At 40.2% G+C, this 17,743-nt stretch overlaps 1 protein-coding gene across 3 annotated transcripts; it reads right to left on the reverse strand.

Moving 5' to 3' along the window:
* Positions 1–8: 8 nt before the first annotated feature.
* fhip2a (FHF complex subunit HOOK interacting protein 2) lies at positions 9–16,797 on the reverse strand. 3 transcript variants are annotated; one of them, XM_074646684.1, is made up of 18 exons: positions 16,699–16,797; positions 16,428–16,582; positions 14,831–14,909; positions 12,167–12,336; positions 11,467–11,571; positions 11,223–11,345; positions 10,855–11,079; positions 10,559–10,755; positions 9,550–9,664; positions 9,338–9,414; positions 9,029–9,221; positions 8,460–8,623; positions 7,472–7,618; positions 7,300–7,390; positions 6,162–6,305; positions 5,046–5,186; positions 4,382–4,485; positions 9–3,914 (listed from the first exon to the last, which is right to left on the reverse strand). In XM_074646684.1, the coding sequence occupies exons 2-18, from the start codon at positions 16,470–16,472 to the stop codon at positions 3,803–3,805; spliced, it is 2,232 nt and encodes a 743-aa protein (XP_074502785.1). In that variant the 5' UTR covers positions 16,473–16,582; positions 16,699–16,797; the 3' UTR covers positions 9–3,802. The 3 variants fall into 3 exon arrangements, 2 of the variants coding, with proteins under 2 accessions (XP_074502785.1, XP_074502786.1); XM_074646685.1 differs by lacking the exon at positions 16,699–16,797 and having other exon boundaries at positions 12,148–12,336; positions 16,428–16,692; XR_012595277.1 differs by lacking the exons at positions 9–3,914; positions 4,382–4,485; positions 16,699–16,797 and adding an exon at positions 4,488–4,821 and having other exon boundaries at positions 4,876–5,186.
* Positions 16,798–17,743: the final 946 nt, after the last annotated feature.

Raw genomic sequence — 17,743 nt, forward strand, 5'->3', positions numbered from 1 at the left:
TGAAGAACTTTCTTTTTTTTTAATTGGGACGGAGAATGTTAAAGAAACCATATTGTCCTGAACGCATTGTGTAACTGCCGTGTTGAAATGAAGACAGTTGATTAAGAATAAATGCCTCAGAGACAAAAAGAGATACTGCGTCACTTTACAATTAACTCTGAAGCATTGAGAGGCAGGAGGAGTGAGCATGCACGTTAGCTTAATGTTTAAATTATGCATTGCACGATCACAAAATCAAAGTGGCCGTGAGACGGAAGAAGCAAAACGAGACTTGTTCCGTTTCACACCAGAGGAAAGCAGCGATTAACAAAGAAATGCAACATGATACAGTGATTGGTCTAAGCTGACACGAGAAAGTAAATCAGTTGGCATCAGATTTTTTGACTACACTGAGAGTCCTGTACATCTTCACAAACCAAACAAAGTGGATGTAACACAAGAGATAGGTATAATAAGATCACAACAACCGGTGGTGAAGCAGAAACCCCTTACACATCGATTCTAGGAGTCCTCCGAGATCCACAGTGTGAAAGTAAGGCATCATATCTCCCCGTCAGTGTCTTCAAACAACAAAGTGCTGACAGCTAAGAAATCACAGACGGCCCGACTGCCTTTTTTTTTTTTCTTTCTTTCAACAATGAAAAATAATGTATAAGCATGCATTTACACCAGGTAGTATATCTCTATTGCTATTGTACACATACAATATACAAATGTACAGAACAAGTTGGAAAGATAGTTGATTAAAAAATGTGCATGACTCGACAATTTAAAAAAAGTTTCCCATTAAAATAGAAACGTTGCGCCTAGATTTTTTTTTTTTGGTCTGAAAACATTTGGAAAAAAACAAAAAGCTTTTTGTTGTGTATATTTACATTATGAACAAGGATGAAGAAAGACAATGTGCAAATCTGATTCCATGCAAGCAGTTGCATAATGTAGCGTAGGTGCTTGAGTGATGGGATGAAGGTGGGGCCAGAAAGACGAAGAAAACAGAAACAAGGCTCAAGACTCATGGCTTCAATGAATGACTGTCCATTCTCCACTGCAATTATAAATCGATACACTCACACATAAACAAACGCTCACCAATCGTGGAAACATTCACACTGGAAACACAACAACCAAAGTTACATTAAGAAGCATATTGATTTAGATTAATTCAAACCTTATGTAATGAATCACTGATCCGTGAGGTGATTTTAAGTTACCGAAACCTTCCCGAAATATCCAGATATACAACCAACCAACCCCTTCCAACAACACACGGCACCTGGTTGTTCAAGATCAGGATGAAAAGGTAATACTGCTAGTAAACGCAACACCTCACAGGAAGTCGTAATAACCTATGCAGGAGCTCTTATAGGATACTGTCAGCCAGCGCTTTCCAAACCGGGGAGGTCTGGACCCCTACAAAGACAAATTTGACAGGTCACGAGATGATAAACAATATCGGCTAATTTTTGCTACACAAAGTTCCTTTTTCCAACTTTCTTCTAATCTCTGCTTGTTTTCATGAGACTTTTTGGATGATTTCAAATAAAAACTAAAATCTCAGAAGTTAGAGTCACAAATTGTTCACAACTTGCGCTGCGTCCGAAATCGCATCCTATACACTACATACTCAATATGTGTACTATCGTTTAACATACTTGTGTCAATAAACCATGCCGGTTGGAGTCGTGTAACCATGGTAACCCGCGCCAACCTTATGTGACCAAACGATGATATTACGCCTATAGCAAGGTGGAATCTTATACTTACACTTAAATTGAAGCGTTATTGATGTTACAGAGCTGTCCGTCAACATCTGTTATGATCACTATCGTCACTACCACATTGCATTGTGGGATATTTATGCTGACGTAGTGTAGCGTTTGCAAACTAGGGCTGCACGATTTTGAAAAAATATCTAATTGTGATTTTTTTTTACCGATATTGCAATTGCGATATGATTTGTGATATTAGAGGGAATTATAATTTTTACATCATTATTGTCATTTTCAATGAAAAACATATTAAAATAATTATGGTGTGATTTTTGCAGAGATCTGAACCAAATTTATTTAACCTCTATTTAACCAGGTAAGTCAATTAAGAACAAATTCTTATTTACAATGGCGGCCTGGCAAAAGGCAAAGCCTCTTGAGGGAAGGAGGAAGGGGGTAAAAAAGACGTTTTCTTAAATCTTAATCTTTCTTAATATGATGTGTAGGCCAGGACGTCTCTGCAGCACCACAATATTTAATTTAAAATTATATTTTGACACACATTTCCCCTTTGACAAATATTGTGATTTTCTCCTTATCGTGCGATTTGAAAATTGCAGTAGGCCATATTACGATTTCAATAAAATTTTGATTAATTGTGCAGCCCTATTGCATTACTGTAATATTTTACCGGAAGTAGTATGCAACTCACTTCCTAATGGTTTCATACTAAGGTTTCGAACATACTAAAAAATCTCACGTACTGTTTTAGTGTACTAAATAGCACATTAGTATGGGATTTCGGACGCAACCAATCACTTCCAAGTAGACAGAGCTTTGTTTTAGGGGTCGAGAGCCGGTAAAGATTAGGAACCTTTGCTGTAAGCTACAGTACGTCCTCAGTTAATGATGCATTTAAGACAATGGTCAATAAAATCAAAAGGTTTGCTCCTCCGCATCCCTTCAATAGAATAAACTAATTATTAATAATTATAAATGGTGTAAAAAACAATAACACAGTATCCCTTGGATAAAATAAACACTGGTGTGTGAGCGATGCAACACTGAGTCTGGAGAACTAAAACTATGTGGAATCAAAATGTCTCTTAACTTGACTTTACCAAAAAAGCGAGAATAGACTTGAATAATGTAACGACTAATGCAATGCAATGAGGTCCGTGTGCAAATTCACATAATTTGCTAAATTCACCATTTCATTGGGGAAATGTGATGGATGGTGACGTCTTTGGGTGAGGGTGATTACAGATGAGTTGTGAGAGCACAAGCACTTAAAAGACAAACTTAGGAAAGACGAGGAAAAACAAATAAAGTGAATAACATCTGCTTAGTCAGTCCTTACTTTGGACTGTTTTAAATTCATTTGATCGAAGTTAAAAAGGCAACCTGAAAGCAAACAAATAAATAAGAGGACTTGGCATTAAAAATATGAGTGCAGTATGGTAAATACGACAGTTCGATATGTATGTAACTACAGGTACATATAGGGGGTTGAAGGTAGTGGGCTTTTTTTTCTCCTCTACAGCCTCTTGTCTTCAAACAGACAACACGTTAAGATAAAAATGTTTCAAAAGGAAACAATCTTCTGTAACTGAAAGGTGCGATTCCACACTAAGGCAATGATGTTTACAAATGGGTGATAATGGGAGGGAAAATAAATACACAAACATCTTTTCTCCTTGATAATAGAATAATTACAGGGTTGTCTTTTAGCTGGTGAGAAAGAAAAGGGGAAGGAGGAGTGAGAGAAACTGCAGAGGCTGAAAAAAAAGTCCAGTGACCATCTCTCTGCACCTCGACCTCTATCCTCCTCGTATTCCTCTGCTGGCTGGGCAGTGTCTGCGCTCCGACCTTCTCAAAAACAAGACCAAAGACTTTTTATAGTGGAGGCCAGAAGAGGGGGAAGTGATGAACCGTCCGTGTGGGCTTTAACAGTTTTGCAGGGATGAGCCGTTAGTGGTAATGTTTTGCCGACCGTGTGACACCGGTGCCGCCGCCACCACCACACCCACAAGGGCCCAGTGTAATCCTGACCTGTCTGCCTGGCCGAGGCAGATGGATGAACAGCAGGAAGATTACGGCGAGGAGGAGGCGGCTGCGTGGTATTTGACGAAGGCGATGGCGGCCAGCTCTTTGCAGAACTCCTCCAGCACGATCACCCCCTCCAGCAGAGTCATGTGGTCGATACTACGGGGGAGAACAGACAGAAAGGTGAGGAGAGCGTATCAAAAGTCAAGTCTAGATTTTTTAAAGCCTGAAAACAGAGCCATGAGGAGGTGCAGAAGTCTAGATTTATCTCAGAACACTTGAATTACAATATGCTGAAAGGTTATTATGGAATTTTTGCCCAAATTATGACAAAAATATTCTGCCTACTGAAGGTTTGACTATCAAATTAATCGGCAACTATTTTGATAGTCAATTAATCGATTTGAGTAATTTTTTTAAGAACAAAAAAGTCAAAACTCTGATTTCAGCTTTTTAAATGTGAATATTTCCTTTAGGAAACACTGATCAACATTTTTCACCATTTTCTAACACTGTATGGACTAAACAACTAATCGATCAATCCAAAAAAAAATTCAGCAATGAAAATAATTGTTAGTTGCAGCCATAGATAAGAACACAGAACCGTGTGGTGTAGCAGTACGTACATGATGCCCTCTGGCTCCAGACCTAATAATCTCTTCCTCACGAGCAGCAGTTTGGGTGTGAAGTCTGGGATGCGCTGGATCCTCAACATGAGATCTCCCACCACCTAACACACACACACACACAAGAACACAAAGCAATTACCAAAACACGACAGCGCTGCTTGCATCTCCTGCGGGTAAAAGTGGAACACTTGTAAATCATTACAACATTCATTGGAGACGTTACAGTAATTACCATAAACAAACAAGACCATCAACAAGGAAATGAGCTGCTTCCACCAGCCTCTAGACTACCTACGCTACTGGGACTGATTTCAAAGAAAAATAGTTGGACTGATTCACTCAACTAAATAGGTACAGAGGTGCAGTTCTTCCAGTGAGAAGCAGGTCGAGTAGCAGCGTGCGCTCGAGATTAATAGAAAGTGTGATCCACAGAAACACTGGCACGATCAATACCACTGGCACGAGATAAAGGCCAACACATCGTGTCAAACATGATCATTTGTTGGGCGAAACATTTTGAAATACAATATCAAACATGTCAAGATACTACACACGACGAGCAACAAATCTCAAAGTACCCAAATAACAGTGATTGTAAGCTGGCAGTGTCTGCTATCAATGCTGGATAAGACAACCACTATAATCTAGACAGGAGTCTTACCCTGACGATGACAGAGAACAGAGACCTGCAGCCAGGGGCCAGGTTGATATAAGGGTCCAGCAGGTACTCGTGTAAGTGGGGGTGTGGAAACATCGACAGCTTGGACAGCACGGCCGTCACCTGCAGGTTGACATCGTAGGGCTGGAGGACAGAGAAGGCGTCACATATAAAAAATACACAGGAAATCAAAAGGCGGTTATAGTGAACCTAAGATGAAATGTGTGTCGATGAATGCCATGAATAAATAATAGTGTCACAATAGGCAGAAGCTTTTAATGACTCCCTTTTAGATTCAATTTCCTAAATGCTACAAGAAGACACCCATGAATGCCCATTAGTCATCTTCGTAATTTCCATCTAACATCATTTGTCAAATGAGTTTATGGCAAGAGCTCATTACTTTTTTTTGTTTTTTTGTTTCAAAAAATAAAAGGCTTCTGCACAATCAGCAGCTCATTTGCATCATCTTCCCATTTTTCTCTCCACTTTCCATTAGCGGGCCTCATTTACGCTAATCTGCAGTGAACTCTTGCAGCAAGAAATAACAACTGTTGGGTGCGTGGGAACATTAGAACCAAGTGAAAATCTGTTAAAACTGATCTGCTCCTTCTAAAACAATAAAATAAGGTGAGAAATAATAAAAACAGAAGTGATAGCTCTCACTTGGTTTGACCTTAAATAACATTTGGTGCTGATTTGCATACAGAAATCCTAATCTATTCACTGGAATCTGGTTGTACATGTCTAGCTAGTAGCTACTAGCTAGATTAACCAGTTTAGGACTCCTTTCACAAAACACAGCCTTTAAAACTTGCCATTTGAGATTATTTGAGAATTAATTAGGTCTATGTATTTCCATCAACTAAGGCAGTTGAATTTTGATTCAAGTGGTGCTCCATAAACAACAGGCTACCTGTTCTATTTGCTCCATGGATTTGTTTACGACCTGCATTTGTGGTTTCCAAAGGGCCCTTTTACTGTGGGTGTCTTGCTACTCAGACTTGAAGACTTAGTGAAGCTTTAAACAATGCAGATATTTCAACACAAAAGCATGCCGTTGTTCTGAATGATGCCAGTGTTACTATAGACGTTAGCTATATGTTAGATCAAACTGACCTGATCTAGGATGCGACCCATCCTGTCGAAGAGAACCTTGAGGAAGTGGCCCTCGAAGAACGGGCTGTCCAAGTTACACTTCTCAAAAGGCTTTGGATTTCCCCTCCAGTCCCACCGCTGGCAGACCCCGCAATAATCCCTGAACTGAGGAGAACAATTCACCTGGTATTAACATGTGTCCTGGGTGATCCGATCACAGCTCTAAGTACAAGTGCACTCAAGACACATTGAGACAGGATTGCTCAGACCACATTTGGAGGTGGACTGGGCCGCATATGGACGTGAAAGTGTCCTGGGCCATATTGAAGGACCGCCTACTCAAATGACACGTGTGTGTGTGTGCGTGTTACTCACCAAGAGAGGTGATTCACTACAGCTTGTGTAGCCGAGGGTGTTACCTTGTGCCTCTATGCTACTTTATGAAGGTAATAAAATAACGGCAAACACTTCATTACTCCCACAGTCAACAGTAGAGCATAACAGCTTCACTCCTTAATAAAAACCCTACACTGCATCAAGTGGCAACTCAAATATCTTAATATATAGTTCTAGCTTTATAGCTTGTTGGTGTTTTTGTTCCGGTGAGATCTGACACCCACCATTCCGCCCCGATCGCTCTCATCCCCGGCTCTCTGAAGCTCTGTGCGCTGCCTGGCAAAGGCGGCAGTGTCGGCGGAACGGAGGTCTCCGGGGAATGCTAATAACCTTATATTTTATGTTCAGAAAATGTACTAATGCTATGTAATTCACAAATATGTAAGATATAATTACTACTGCTGTCTCCCGCCAGTTAAAAAAAATTCTTTGCAAATGGAAATTATGCAAGTCACGTCTTTTTTTGAGTGTGAGATCCAATCACAAGTGGTCACTGAAGACGCATGTGGAGAGGCATTCTAATAGTAGGTGTGAACTGATGTACTCAGAGGTGTCCACTTATGATTGCATCACCCAATATACATGTTAGTGCCAGGTCTGAACAGGGCCCTGCTAGCGACATATAAGAAAACTGATGAGCAACAGTATCCATGGAATTGCCTCAGCAAGTAGTTTAATGGGGAAAGAAACACTGAAACAGAATTTTCCCCTTGATGCTCTTTGTGTATCTCAAGCCTTAAACATACTGTAGAATGAGCCTTACCTGTCTGTGTGCATCTCTGAGGTAGGTGTCATAGCCTGTGCCTTCAACATGATACGATGACTTCGCCTCATCGGGCACCAAACACAGGAAACTGCAAGCAACACAATTTAACAGTTAAACTTTTTGTAAGGACTTTACATGCTACAAGTTGCATCAGGAGCCGACAGCGTACCTGTTGACAATCTTGTGGACCTCCGTCTTCCCGTCAGACTTTGAGTTGTCAGGGCTCTGTGGAGGAGAGGAGCTGAGCCAATCAGAACCAGACAGCCTGCTGTCTGGAGAGAGGTCATCACCAAACAGTGGATCCTCCTCAAGGTCTCTGTAGACAGAACACGTGTTCATTAAAAAGTATTTATATTAATGAGAACATGATCTGATTCTGATCAGCACTACTTAAGTGGTAACAAAAGATATTCATTCTTTATTTTTTTCCTAAAGATTTATGAATATCTCAACACTATACTTAACTCTGAGGAAAGAGATCCACAGGTTTATAATAGAGTAAGCTATTTTAATTTCTATTTTCTGTTCTGGGTTGAAAAAATGAGAAGTCCACATTGTCAGTATTCTTGTGTGTGGTTGTTAAAAGAGAGAAAGAAGTGGTATTTCATTAGATGACAGCATTTTAGGGCTCTTTGGGCTTGCATGGCACCTTTGACGTCTGGTGTGTGGGAGGTGATTGAATGTCTACATAGACGTTTAATGCATTTACTATATCTGGAAGTGTGTTTGTGCTTGTAGATAGACATTCTTCAGCTCTTCTGTGAACTCATCTCAACCTCTACAAACAACATGATCGTGTCATATCATGTAAACCTAGTATTGCAGTGCAGCATCTGGTGACTTAATTCCTTTTGCAAGAAAATTAAGAAGCCTCTTAAAGCAACATTCATATTAATAACATCAATAAATCTCCCAGAACTGATCTTTTAAAGTTATCAGTGGTTGACATGCATTTCCCACTAACCATGGTTTAAAAAAGATTCCCACCAATTGAAACACAGAGTAAGGAACAGTTTAGTTGAATTGGTGGCACATCTGAGAAACACAGCTAGTTGATGCATTCACTTTATTCCACAGGTGTGTGTTTGTGCAGGTGATTTTCCAGGCAGGATTTTAAGGCAGCTCATGGAGGTCTAAGGTCGGAGGCAGGTCCTTACACTGCATCGTGGGGCTGCCCGTTCTCCAGGGGCTCCCGCTCCTCCTGCGGTTTGTTCTCTAGGTAGTTCCTCTCCTCCAGGCTACGCAGCACCAAGCTGTGGAGGATGTGCTGGTTGGGCTTCTGGATCAACTGCTCAAATAGCCGCAGTGTCATGATGCTGATCTGGGGACACAGAAGGAGGAATGAGGCTCAGCTCACACTATATAAACCCAAAGCAACATGCCAAACATTGGCTCACTGACGAAAAAAGTAGGCAGCGGCTGTTTCAAACATCAAAGAGATGATTCATCTCTCTTTTGTGTGATGAAAATGTGTGCAACGGCTCTGGCAGATACTAATTAAAATTCATGTGCTTTTGGTTAATCATATGATTCATTGGAACTCAGAATCCTTGAAGGGCAGATGGCGACTTCTACTTCTGAATATCAAACATGTAAAAGAAGATATTCTGAATACATGATTTTCATTTTTCAAGGCACATTAATGTGATCAGCCAGACATAAATGATGTTAAAGTTACATTCATTAGCAGCTCCAGCTACATCCTGAATAATGATGTGATAAGTACCTCATCTGACAGGTGGTCGCAGTGCTCAATGAGTCTGTGTCTGAGTGGATTCTGAGCCATAGTAGCTGGAGTCTCTGGCTCTTTCTCCTCTCCCAGCAGGAAGTAAATCATCTCCTGCATCAGAGCCTCTGATGTCACCTGCCTGATGATCCTGTTCAGCAGGGCCGTGGAGGTCAGGATGCCCACCTCGGACCTGTGTGCACCCACAAATACACCACGTGTTAATGAGCAGTCACTACGCATAACACACTGACAAGACGAAGAACTTCAATAAAGGATGATTGATTGATGACTCAAAGCTAGACTCACGTCTGCATAAGCTGTGGCTCCATTATAGACACAAAGAATTTTTCTCTCACGGCTTTTGCCATCACTGCAGCTGCTGACTGGAAGACAGTGAAGAAAAACAAAAATGTATTTCAGCCTTCTGTGGCTTTCAGATACAAAAGCAACTTCAAGTTCTTTTATTCTGACAACAATATGACACATCAAAACACAGTGAGTCAGCGTTGGTTAAGCACCTTCTGAGCCTCCTTGATGAGCTGGTCACAGTAATCTAGCCAGGACAGGAAAGAGATGAGAGCTCTCTTCCCTGTGAAGACAGCAGCATCCTCCTTCAGGTTATATACATCCAGGCTGAAAGAGAGACAGAGAGGAACAAAGGTGCAAATATTAAAGGTTTGATGCAAATCCGCTGAAAATAGCATTTCACAGAGAATGCTATTTAAAAGTGCAATGAGTAAGATCTGGTCAAAGATTTAGTTTAACCTCTTCAACTCGTTGAGGGCGCTGGCGCCCTCGGCAGGCATAATCATCTTTCAGGGGCTTTAGCAGGCTCAGTTTTAGACATTTTGGTGAGGAAAAACTGGCATGGCCATTTTCAAAGGGGTCCCTTGACCTCTGACCTCAAGATATGTGAATGAAAATGGGTTCTATGGGTACCCACGAGTCTCCCCTTAACAGACATGCCCACTTTATGATAATCACACACAATTTAGGGCAAAAAAAACATGCAGTTTTTTGAATACAGTACAAATGTATTATTTTCACCTATTCTAAAAAAGGTGTATTTGAATATGTCTGCATACTGGGGTCCTTAAACAGTCTTGAAATTGCATACATTGGGTATCACTGTAAAGCTGAGACTCTTGTGGATCCAATGAGCCTAATTGTATTTATGTGTGATGTTAGTCCCCATAACAGCCATTTCATTATTTTTTATTTCTGATTTATGACTAGAACAACTGGACACAGAGCTACATCTCAAATTAATCTTCAGGTTCCCAGCTTTCAGATGATACATGATGTACTTCACTTCTATATGACATATACTGTTGACCTCCCATTAAAGACCCCCTGCGACCCCCTAAAAAAGACAAAATGGGTGTATGTTAAAGAGGGCTGGAGTGGAAAAGGTTAAGGGCTACCTGCTAAATCAAAACTTCAGATGATGACACAACTGAAATGTGGGCAAGTGGTGTTTACAAGTCATTACATATGTGGCAATAGAAACACTAGAAAGAAATTTACCCCCAGTTGACCGACTCCACTGTCTCAATGTCCAAGGGGTCCATGGACTGTGGCAGGGCTTTATAGAAGGAGACAAGCCTTTCAGTCAGGAGCTCACAGAGCCCAGTGTTTTCAGTTAAACACTTGGCAGCTGCCGGCTCTGGTAAACTGACCAGCAGCATCAGGCCCTCACATGCCTTCACTACTATCCTGCCATCCTGAGGAGGGAAGAAATGGATACAGCTCATGAATACAGACTCAAAAGAAGAAAAAGACATAAATAACTTACAGTAAATCATCCTCATGCAATTACTTACAGGGCTCTTCGTGAGGTTGAGCAGCGAGGAGACAAGATTGTAATTGTTGCCGTTACTATTGTTACTGGTTGGACTAGAAGTGGAGGCAGCAGCTGCAGCCTGAAGCTCCTCTGGGCGGTCAGCCTGTCCCTCTGCCAGAGACTGACCGGTATCTGGAGCCAACACATTCTCCTTCACCACCTCCGTCCCTCCAGGCCTCTTTGTCTCAGGTCTCTTTGTCTTGTTCTGCAAATAACATCACAAATAAAAGACATTCTGTAAACTCAAAAATCCTGCAATGCTCGTACTTTTGCAAGTAATATATACAGATAAATATTTATGAATGTGCTGCTCAACTTTTCTTTCTCCCTGGTGTCATAGCAACTCACCTCAAGGAAAAAGTTGACAAGGTATGGGTCCTGCTTCAATTTGGCACAGACTATACAGAGGAACTGAATCTCTTCGTTTTCTGTAGGAGCAGTCAGCACCTCCCCACACAGACGGATGAGTTTCTGACAGAGGAATGTCACAGCCACAGGGGAAAAAAAAAAGTTACACAACCTGTCAGTAAGCGGACCATTTTGAGGAGGACGATCAAAAATACACTGAATTCCAGACGGCATCACTTCTCACCTGTACAGGTCTGTGGACATTGATGTGTGGCAGGAGAGGTTGACGAATGTGTGCTAGCAGCTTTGTGTAGAAGGTAAGCACCTGCTGCTTCATCCCTGGAGGACACTGGTGGTAAATCACACAAACAGAATATGTCAGTTTATTTTACTAGTGCAGTGCCTGTTCGGAGCGGGCCGATGGCTTGGCTCCTGGTATTGGCGCTTGCAGTGTTGTTGAGAACCGCTCATTGCTCGTTGACTCCAGGGAAGTGAAGAAGAGTTTGGTTGCAATGTTAGTATATCCAGCAGCCCGCTGCATACAACATGCTTGACTCAGTCCGCTGAGCCCTGAAGCCCCGCCACTGCACAGAGTGCTGTTCGCTTGTTTATTCAGAGTTTATAAAATTTTAACATGTCCAAACTGCACCAAATTCGACACTGCACTCCCACGGGTCCCCAGCAATACACCCACCAAGTGTGAAGTAGATCAGATGAACGGTTCTCAAGATATGCAAAGGACATACACATATAGACAGACAGAGATTCCTTGCTTTATAGTTAGATACCAATAAAGAGGTGTCCCAACCCTGCGTGGAAATGCAGCTCTCAGTGCATATTCATTGAAGGGTCTACCAAAACTGTGTGTTCACATACAATCATCTTGATATGCATGTTTTCCTGGAGGTATCATTCATGTAGTTACCAAAGCATGACTGCCTTACATCTGCCTTGCCCAAGGTGTAGAGAGTCTCCAGGATCTTGTGGTGTAGAAGGTACTCCATGCAGGGTCCCGTCTCTCCAGACTCCCTCTCCCTTTCCTCCTGGGTCAGGATGTCCAGCATCTGTTCCAGGTGGGATGGGATGTTGGTGTCTGTGACTGGAGCTTTGTCATCTAACAGGGTAAAACACAGAAACATGTTAGAACCTTTGTATAGCAATAGGATATGACCATAAGGGAGAAGGCCGTGTTCATCTTCATCGCATGTTGGAAGTTTGAGGTTTGCCTAAAGTGTAAAAAGCTTCTGCATCCTTCATCTAACAATGTATCATACAACGGTTTGTATGATATCTTACGAAAATTGATTCCTCATTTTTTGTGCTTTTTCCTATGGATGTCCAGCAACATGTGTCAATTTACACTCGTTACATACATCACAGGAAACAACTTGGTTAGGTTTATGCAACAAAACTACTTAGGTTTAAGAAAAGATCATGGTTTGAGTTAAAATAACTCCAGAAGTGGCGTAACTTAAGTATGGAAATTACGTATTACAGAAATTACGTTCTGCTCACAAACAAAAACACAATTGTTAAAACTACATAGCGCCCGTGTGACGTTTGCTTTGATTCAGATGCAAAAAGTTAATTGTTTCCATGTAATGCAATGCAGTCCATGTTGTATTATGATCCACTATCCTTTTTGTGCATCGCAAAAGATCAATCAAATTCACCCTTGCTAAATTTTTGTAGTGCTACTTAATCTCAATAGTGAAAATTTTCCTAGGTGGCTTCACAGTAAAATCCTATAACTGGTTATAAAGTGGTGAGTTACTGACAACAGTTTGTTTACACATTAGGAAAACCCAGTAAATGAAGGGAGCATGACAGAAGAGAATCGGGCTAAAAAGGGGAATATTGTGCATGGGGGGGCATCATCACGTCAATGAATGTTGCATAGACACTGAAATTAAATATTTCAAATTTCAATAAGCTTCTTCCTTTTCAATCAAATGAAAATTCAAAGCAAGAGGATTTCAAAACTGACGCCCAGGTCAGTTATGAGAATTAAATAATACGATGTTAAAAGAGTGACCTAGTATGGGGGAATTAATTCAATAACAAGGTAGGAAACACATGCTGAATGTAACAAAGCACACAATGCCAAAAATATGGTCAGAAACAAAGATAAATCACAGCAACAGCTTTCATCAAAGATAAATCAGAGCAATAGCTTTCATAAAAAATTATCAAATAATTTCTTAAATTAGTAACCATGTGGACTGATCTCAGAATAATAGATTGAGTTCATTTAAGTCACAAGTCTGCAAAATCAGTGATTAGATGCCCCTGAAAACAAGCTCAGCTACATAACTCTCAAAGTACAGATAATCCCCCATCAGCTGTTCGGAGGAAATTTTGTTAAACTGGCCTAACTGGGAGAACTGCTGTAAAGAAGCTGTTGTTTGGAGTGAAGAATAAGAGAAAGACACTTTCCTGGACCAAAATGACTAAACAGTCTGGGTTTAACCACCAAGTACATCTTAGATGTAACCTGGCACAGACGCAGAGCGTATAAGTTCTACTTGCGCTGATCCCACAAACAAACATGAAGGAAGCACTCAGTCTGAAGCTGCTTTGGTCCAGACAGAGTTGTTGAAGTCTATTCTAGGGCTGCAACAAACAATTGTTTAAACTAAAGGAACTATTTTTATAATTGATTAATTGCTTTGAGTTAAAAAGACAAACATGTCAAAATACTCTGATTCCAGCTTCTTAAATGTGAATATTTTCTGGTTTCTTTACTCCTCTGACAGTAAACTGAATATTTTTGAGTTCTGGACAAAACAAGATAGTTGAGGACGTCATCTTGGGCTTTGGGAAACACTGAACAACATTATTCACCATTTTCTGACATTTTGGATTATCAAAATAGTTGGCGATTAATTTAATAGTTGACAACTAACGGATTAATCGTTTCAACTCTAGTCTATTGCAAACTCAACCAGCATGTTATTCCCAGCATACATCACATTATGCCATTTAATTTATATTTCTTCGTAAGCATTCCCTTTGCACTGCCTGTGTTCATTTTATATACTGTGTAGTGAGTGGTGCTACATGAGCAGGTGATTAATTACAGAAAATGTGATGATCAATAAATAATTGTAGTTGATAGAAAATGTGATGTGTTACTGTGTTACACACAGGTTTGCTGGAAAAAGTTTAAAAATGCTGCCATTTGCTTGCTTTAAAATTAAGGCAACTCTTTGGATCTGGTAAGTTGCAATGTGCACTAATCATCTTTTAAAATACCGAATATTGACAATAATATCTAGATTAATCGACACTGACAGTGAATACATTGTTATCTATAACTGTATTACAGTTACATACAGGATTGGAAATTAGCATCAGCTACCAGCGAAATGCTGATAAAAGGGCCTGCTAGATTTGCTTCACTCATCAGCCAAAAAAAAAGTTAATTTCCAACACTGGTTACATACCGTATGAACAACTTATGAATAAGCCTAGTTTCCTGCCATTGTACTCAAACTTGGTTCGAGTAACACCGGTAGAAAAGACATCAACAACTTTGAAGGCAACCTGCACAACAATCAACCTCTGGGGATACCATGACATAACATACATGACATAAGATTTCTTACCAGAAGTCTCAATGTAATAATGTGTAATGGCCTTCCAGTGATAGACAAAGTCCTCCTGCAAGGGCAGCGATGGAGCGAGCTGAAAAAGAAAAAAATGGCAAACATAAGCATATTGTATGTTTACACTGGCGGCCAAGAGAGACACCATCAATTATCACAGTAACACATGTTTCAGTCACTTTCAAACAGAGATCAAACAGAGTTCAAACAGAGACTGGTTGTTCTAGAAAAATTTATCTTCTAGCTTTCAATAATATCCTCCTAATATCCTAATGTGCCACTACAAGAGCACTTCGATCAATGTGTTGTGATCAAAAGACAAAGCCCAGAAGTTGTCAAAATGTTAAATAGTGGTGTTAAACTTTCACTTTTGAGTGACATAAATGTTTACACTTGTCATGGATCTTCTTTTTTTTTTAGTTTATTTGTTTTGCACAATTTAAGACTATACACTATAAAAAAAGAAAGAATATAAAGTGCAGGAAGAGGCAAAAAAAACACTGGGCTTATCTGAAGCCTCCAGCTAGAGACAAGATTAATATAAAGAAGTAATATGACTACATAATAGAGATAACAAACAATTAGGACAATATATATCTATATATATATAGATATATATATAGATATATATATCAAAAAAGACAAGTGTATGTGTGTGTGTGTTTCTTATCATCATACACACCAACAAGATATATGTCAGAATCATGAGTTAACAAGCTAATATTATATTAAAAAGTAAAAAGTGTTCACTTAGGATCACCTGCCAAACGTCTACTTATATTACTGGTTTCTAGCTAGTTAATGCTAGAATTTCTTTCGGCTCTTTTTAGGTCAAAATTGGGAGTAACTTGACTTGAAGATTAATTTTGGCATAATTATATTACTATTTTTAACTAAGTGTAAATTATAACATACAGCTGCATGTTTGACTCAGTATATCTAATAATTACAGTAAAATAATTTAGATTTAGTAAAAAATGTCTCTTACTGTCTCCTAAACTTTGACTTGCTATTTAACAATGTTGTTATTGTTAAATGTATGTGTTAATGTGGACTGACCACAGGTATGTTTAGCTGGATAACTAGCTAGTTGGATGGCTAACGTGTAAAAATAAAGCTGTGTGACGTTAAAACGTTTGCGCAACATGAAACAAGGCTGCCCAGTCGTTTCAACACCACTCCTCGTGATAAGAAACGAGCAGATGTTTGACACTAGATATCTAGCTGCGACGTTACTTTAGCTTTTCATCAGTTACAAACAGTTAGCATTAGCGGCTAACGTAACTAGCTAGCTCAGCTTGACAAACTACCGTCACCATAGCGAGCTAGATAAACACAGACGACTTGCTGCAATGAAGGAAATGTCAATATGTTAGTAATTATAGGGTTAGCACACATATATTACCGATAACAAGAACAAACAGACAAAACGCTAACATTAGCTTAGGCTAATCAGTTAGCGTTAGCTCGCTACTTAGCAACGAGCTAATGCTGACGTTGTTGTCTGGGCAACAGAAGGCCTCTCAACATAAAAACAGGCGACAAAAGCAAAAGCAAAGCCACTAATGTATGTTTATACTCTATTTGGTAAACTCACCGCTTCCACCGCGTGCTGGAGGATGGAGGTGAATTTGGAGAACATTTTGTTCTTCGACTGGACTAGTTTCTCCCGAGAAGACCTAGAGAAATCCTCTATCTTCTTCTTCCTGTTGTTGCCGCCTCGCTCCAGATTGGAGGTTTCATATAATGACCCTAGAGAATAAAGGTGAGCAATAAAAACCACGTTACTGCTGTCTTATCACAAGGCCTGCTGGCACCACGCACTGTAAACAAGACGTCTAACAGGCTCCAGTAACGTATGCTCTCACTTTGGACACGGTGGCACTTCCCTCGCCAAACAGGTGCTGTTTTAACCCAGCAGGGGGCGCTGCTCGCACACAGAGGACCGTGAACGCACCACGGGTTTAGACTAGTGATGGGAATTCCGTCTCTTTTTAGTGAGCCAGATTATTTGGCTCAGCTCACCAATATGAGCCGGCTCTTTCGGCTCCCAAACGGCTCCTCATTTTACCACATCTGCCTTTTTATAAACATACTAATCATGTTTTGACCTATGATTAGTATGTGTGCAGATATATCACTTAAATTATTCAATTTAATTATACTAAACCCTATAATTTCCAGAATACCATAATTTTACATTATGCTTCGTTTCCGACTGTCACTCATCTTGTCTGCTATTCGCGCATCGCACTCCTCTCTCTCTTTCTCTCCTCCTCTCCCTCCTGCTCTGTACCTGTAGACTGTCAGCGCGCCGCGCACCTCCGCCCCTCCCTGCTTGATGGTATGATCCTCTGTCATCACCTGATTGGTGGCACGGATGTCATTAACACAACATTCAGTCACAGTCAGTGCATAGAGTTCCCGTGGTGCGGAGAAGATCGTCCTATCATTCTGCCTTCAATTAATTAAAGAAAAAATATTTTTTTTAAAAACGGCTCTCGGGCGGGAGCCGGCTCTTATCGTTCATTTAAAAGAGCCGGCTCTTTGAACCGGCTCGTTCGTGACGACACATCACTAATAATTACTGACAATGCATACAAATGAAGCCAGTGCATTCAATGAGGGGCGATGATGTATATTTTGTTTTAGCATGGAAACAACAATCAATAAGCGCACTTCAAAATATATAAAAGCAAGTATTGGATTCCGATAAATATGTTATATGGAAACACATCAATTGATTATGCTTCCACATAATGCACGGATGTGGTTTATTTCAAGATTCAAGATTCAAGATGTTTGTCACGCCGGTTATACAGGTACAATCGTGTGAAATGCTTTTTGCTGGGAAGCTCCATTAAAAATAAGAAGTTATATTACAATTATAAAAGGAAATACTTTGTACAATGC

This window comes from Sebastes fasciatus, chromosome 9 (assembly GCF_043250625.1).
Source record: "Sebastes fasciatus isolate fSebFas1 chromosome 9, fSebFas1.pri, whole genome shotgun sequence".
In the NCBI taxonomy this organism is placed as follows: Eukaryota; Metazoa; Chordata; class Actinopteri; order Perciformes; family Sebastidae; genus Sebastes; species Sebastes fasciatus.

Excerpts from the sequence above, each read along its gene's own strand:
- fhip2a (XM_074646684.1), bottom strand. The coding sequence starts at position 16,472 with ATGTTCTCCAAATTCACCTCCATCCTCCAGCACGCGGTGGAAGCG. Across the intron at positions 10,756-10,854 it reads TCAACCTCACGAAGAGCCCT|GATGGCAGGATAGTAGTGAA; the intron begins GTAAGTAATTGC and ends TTCCCTCCTCAG. Across the intron at positions 9,222-9,337 it reads GAGCCACAGCTTATGCAGAC|GTCCGAGGTGGGCATCCTGA; the intron begins GTGAGTCTAGCT and ends GGGTGCACACAG.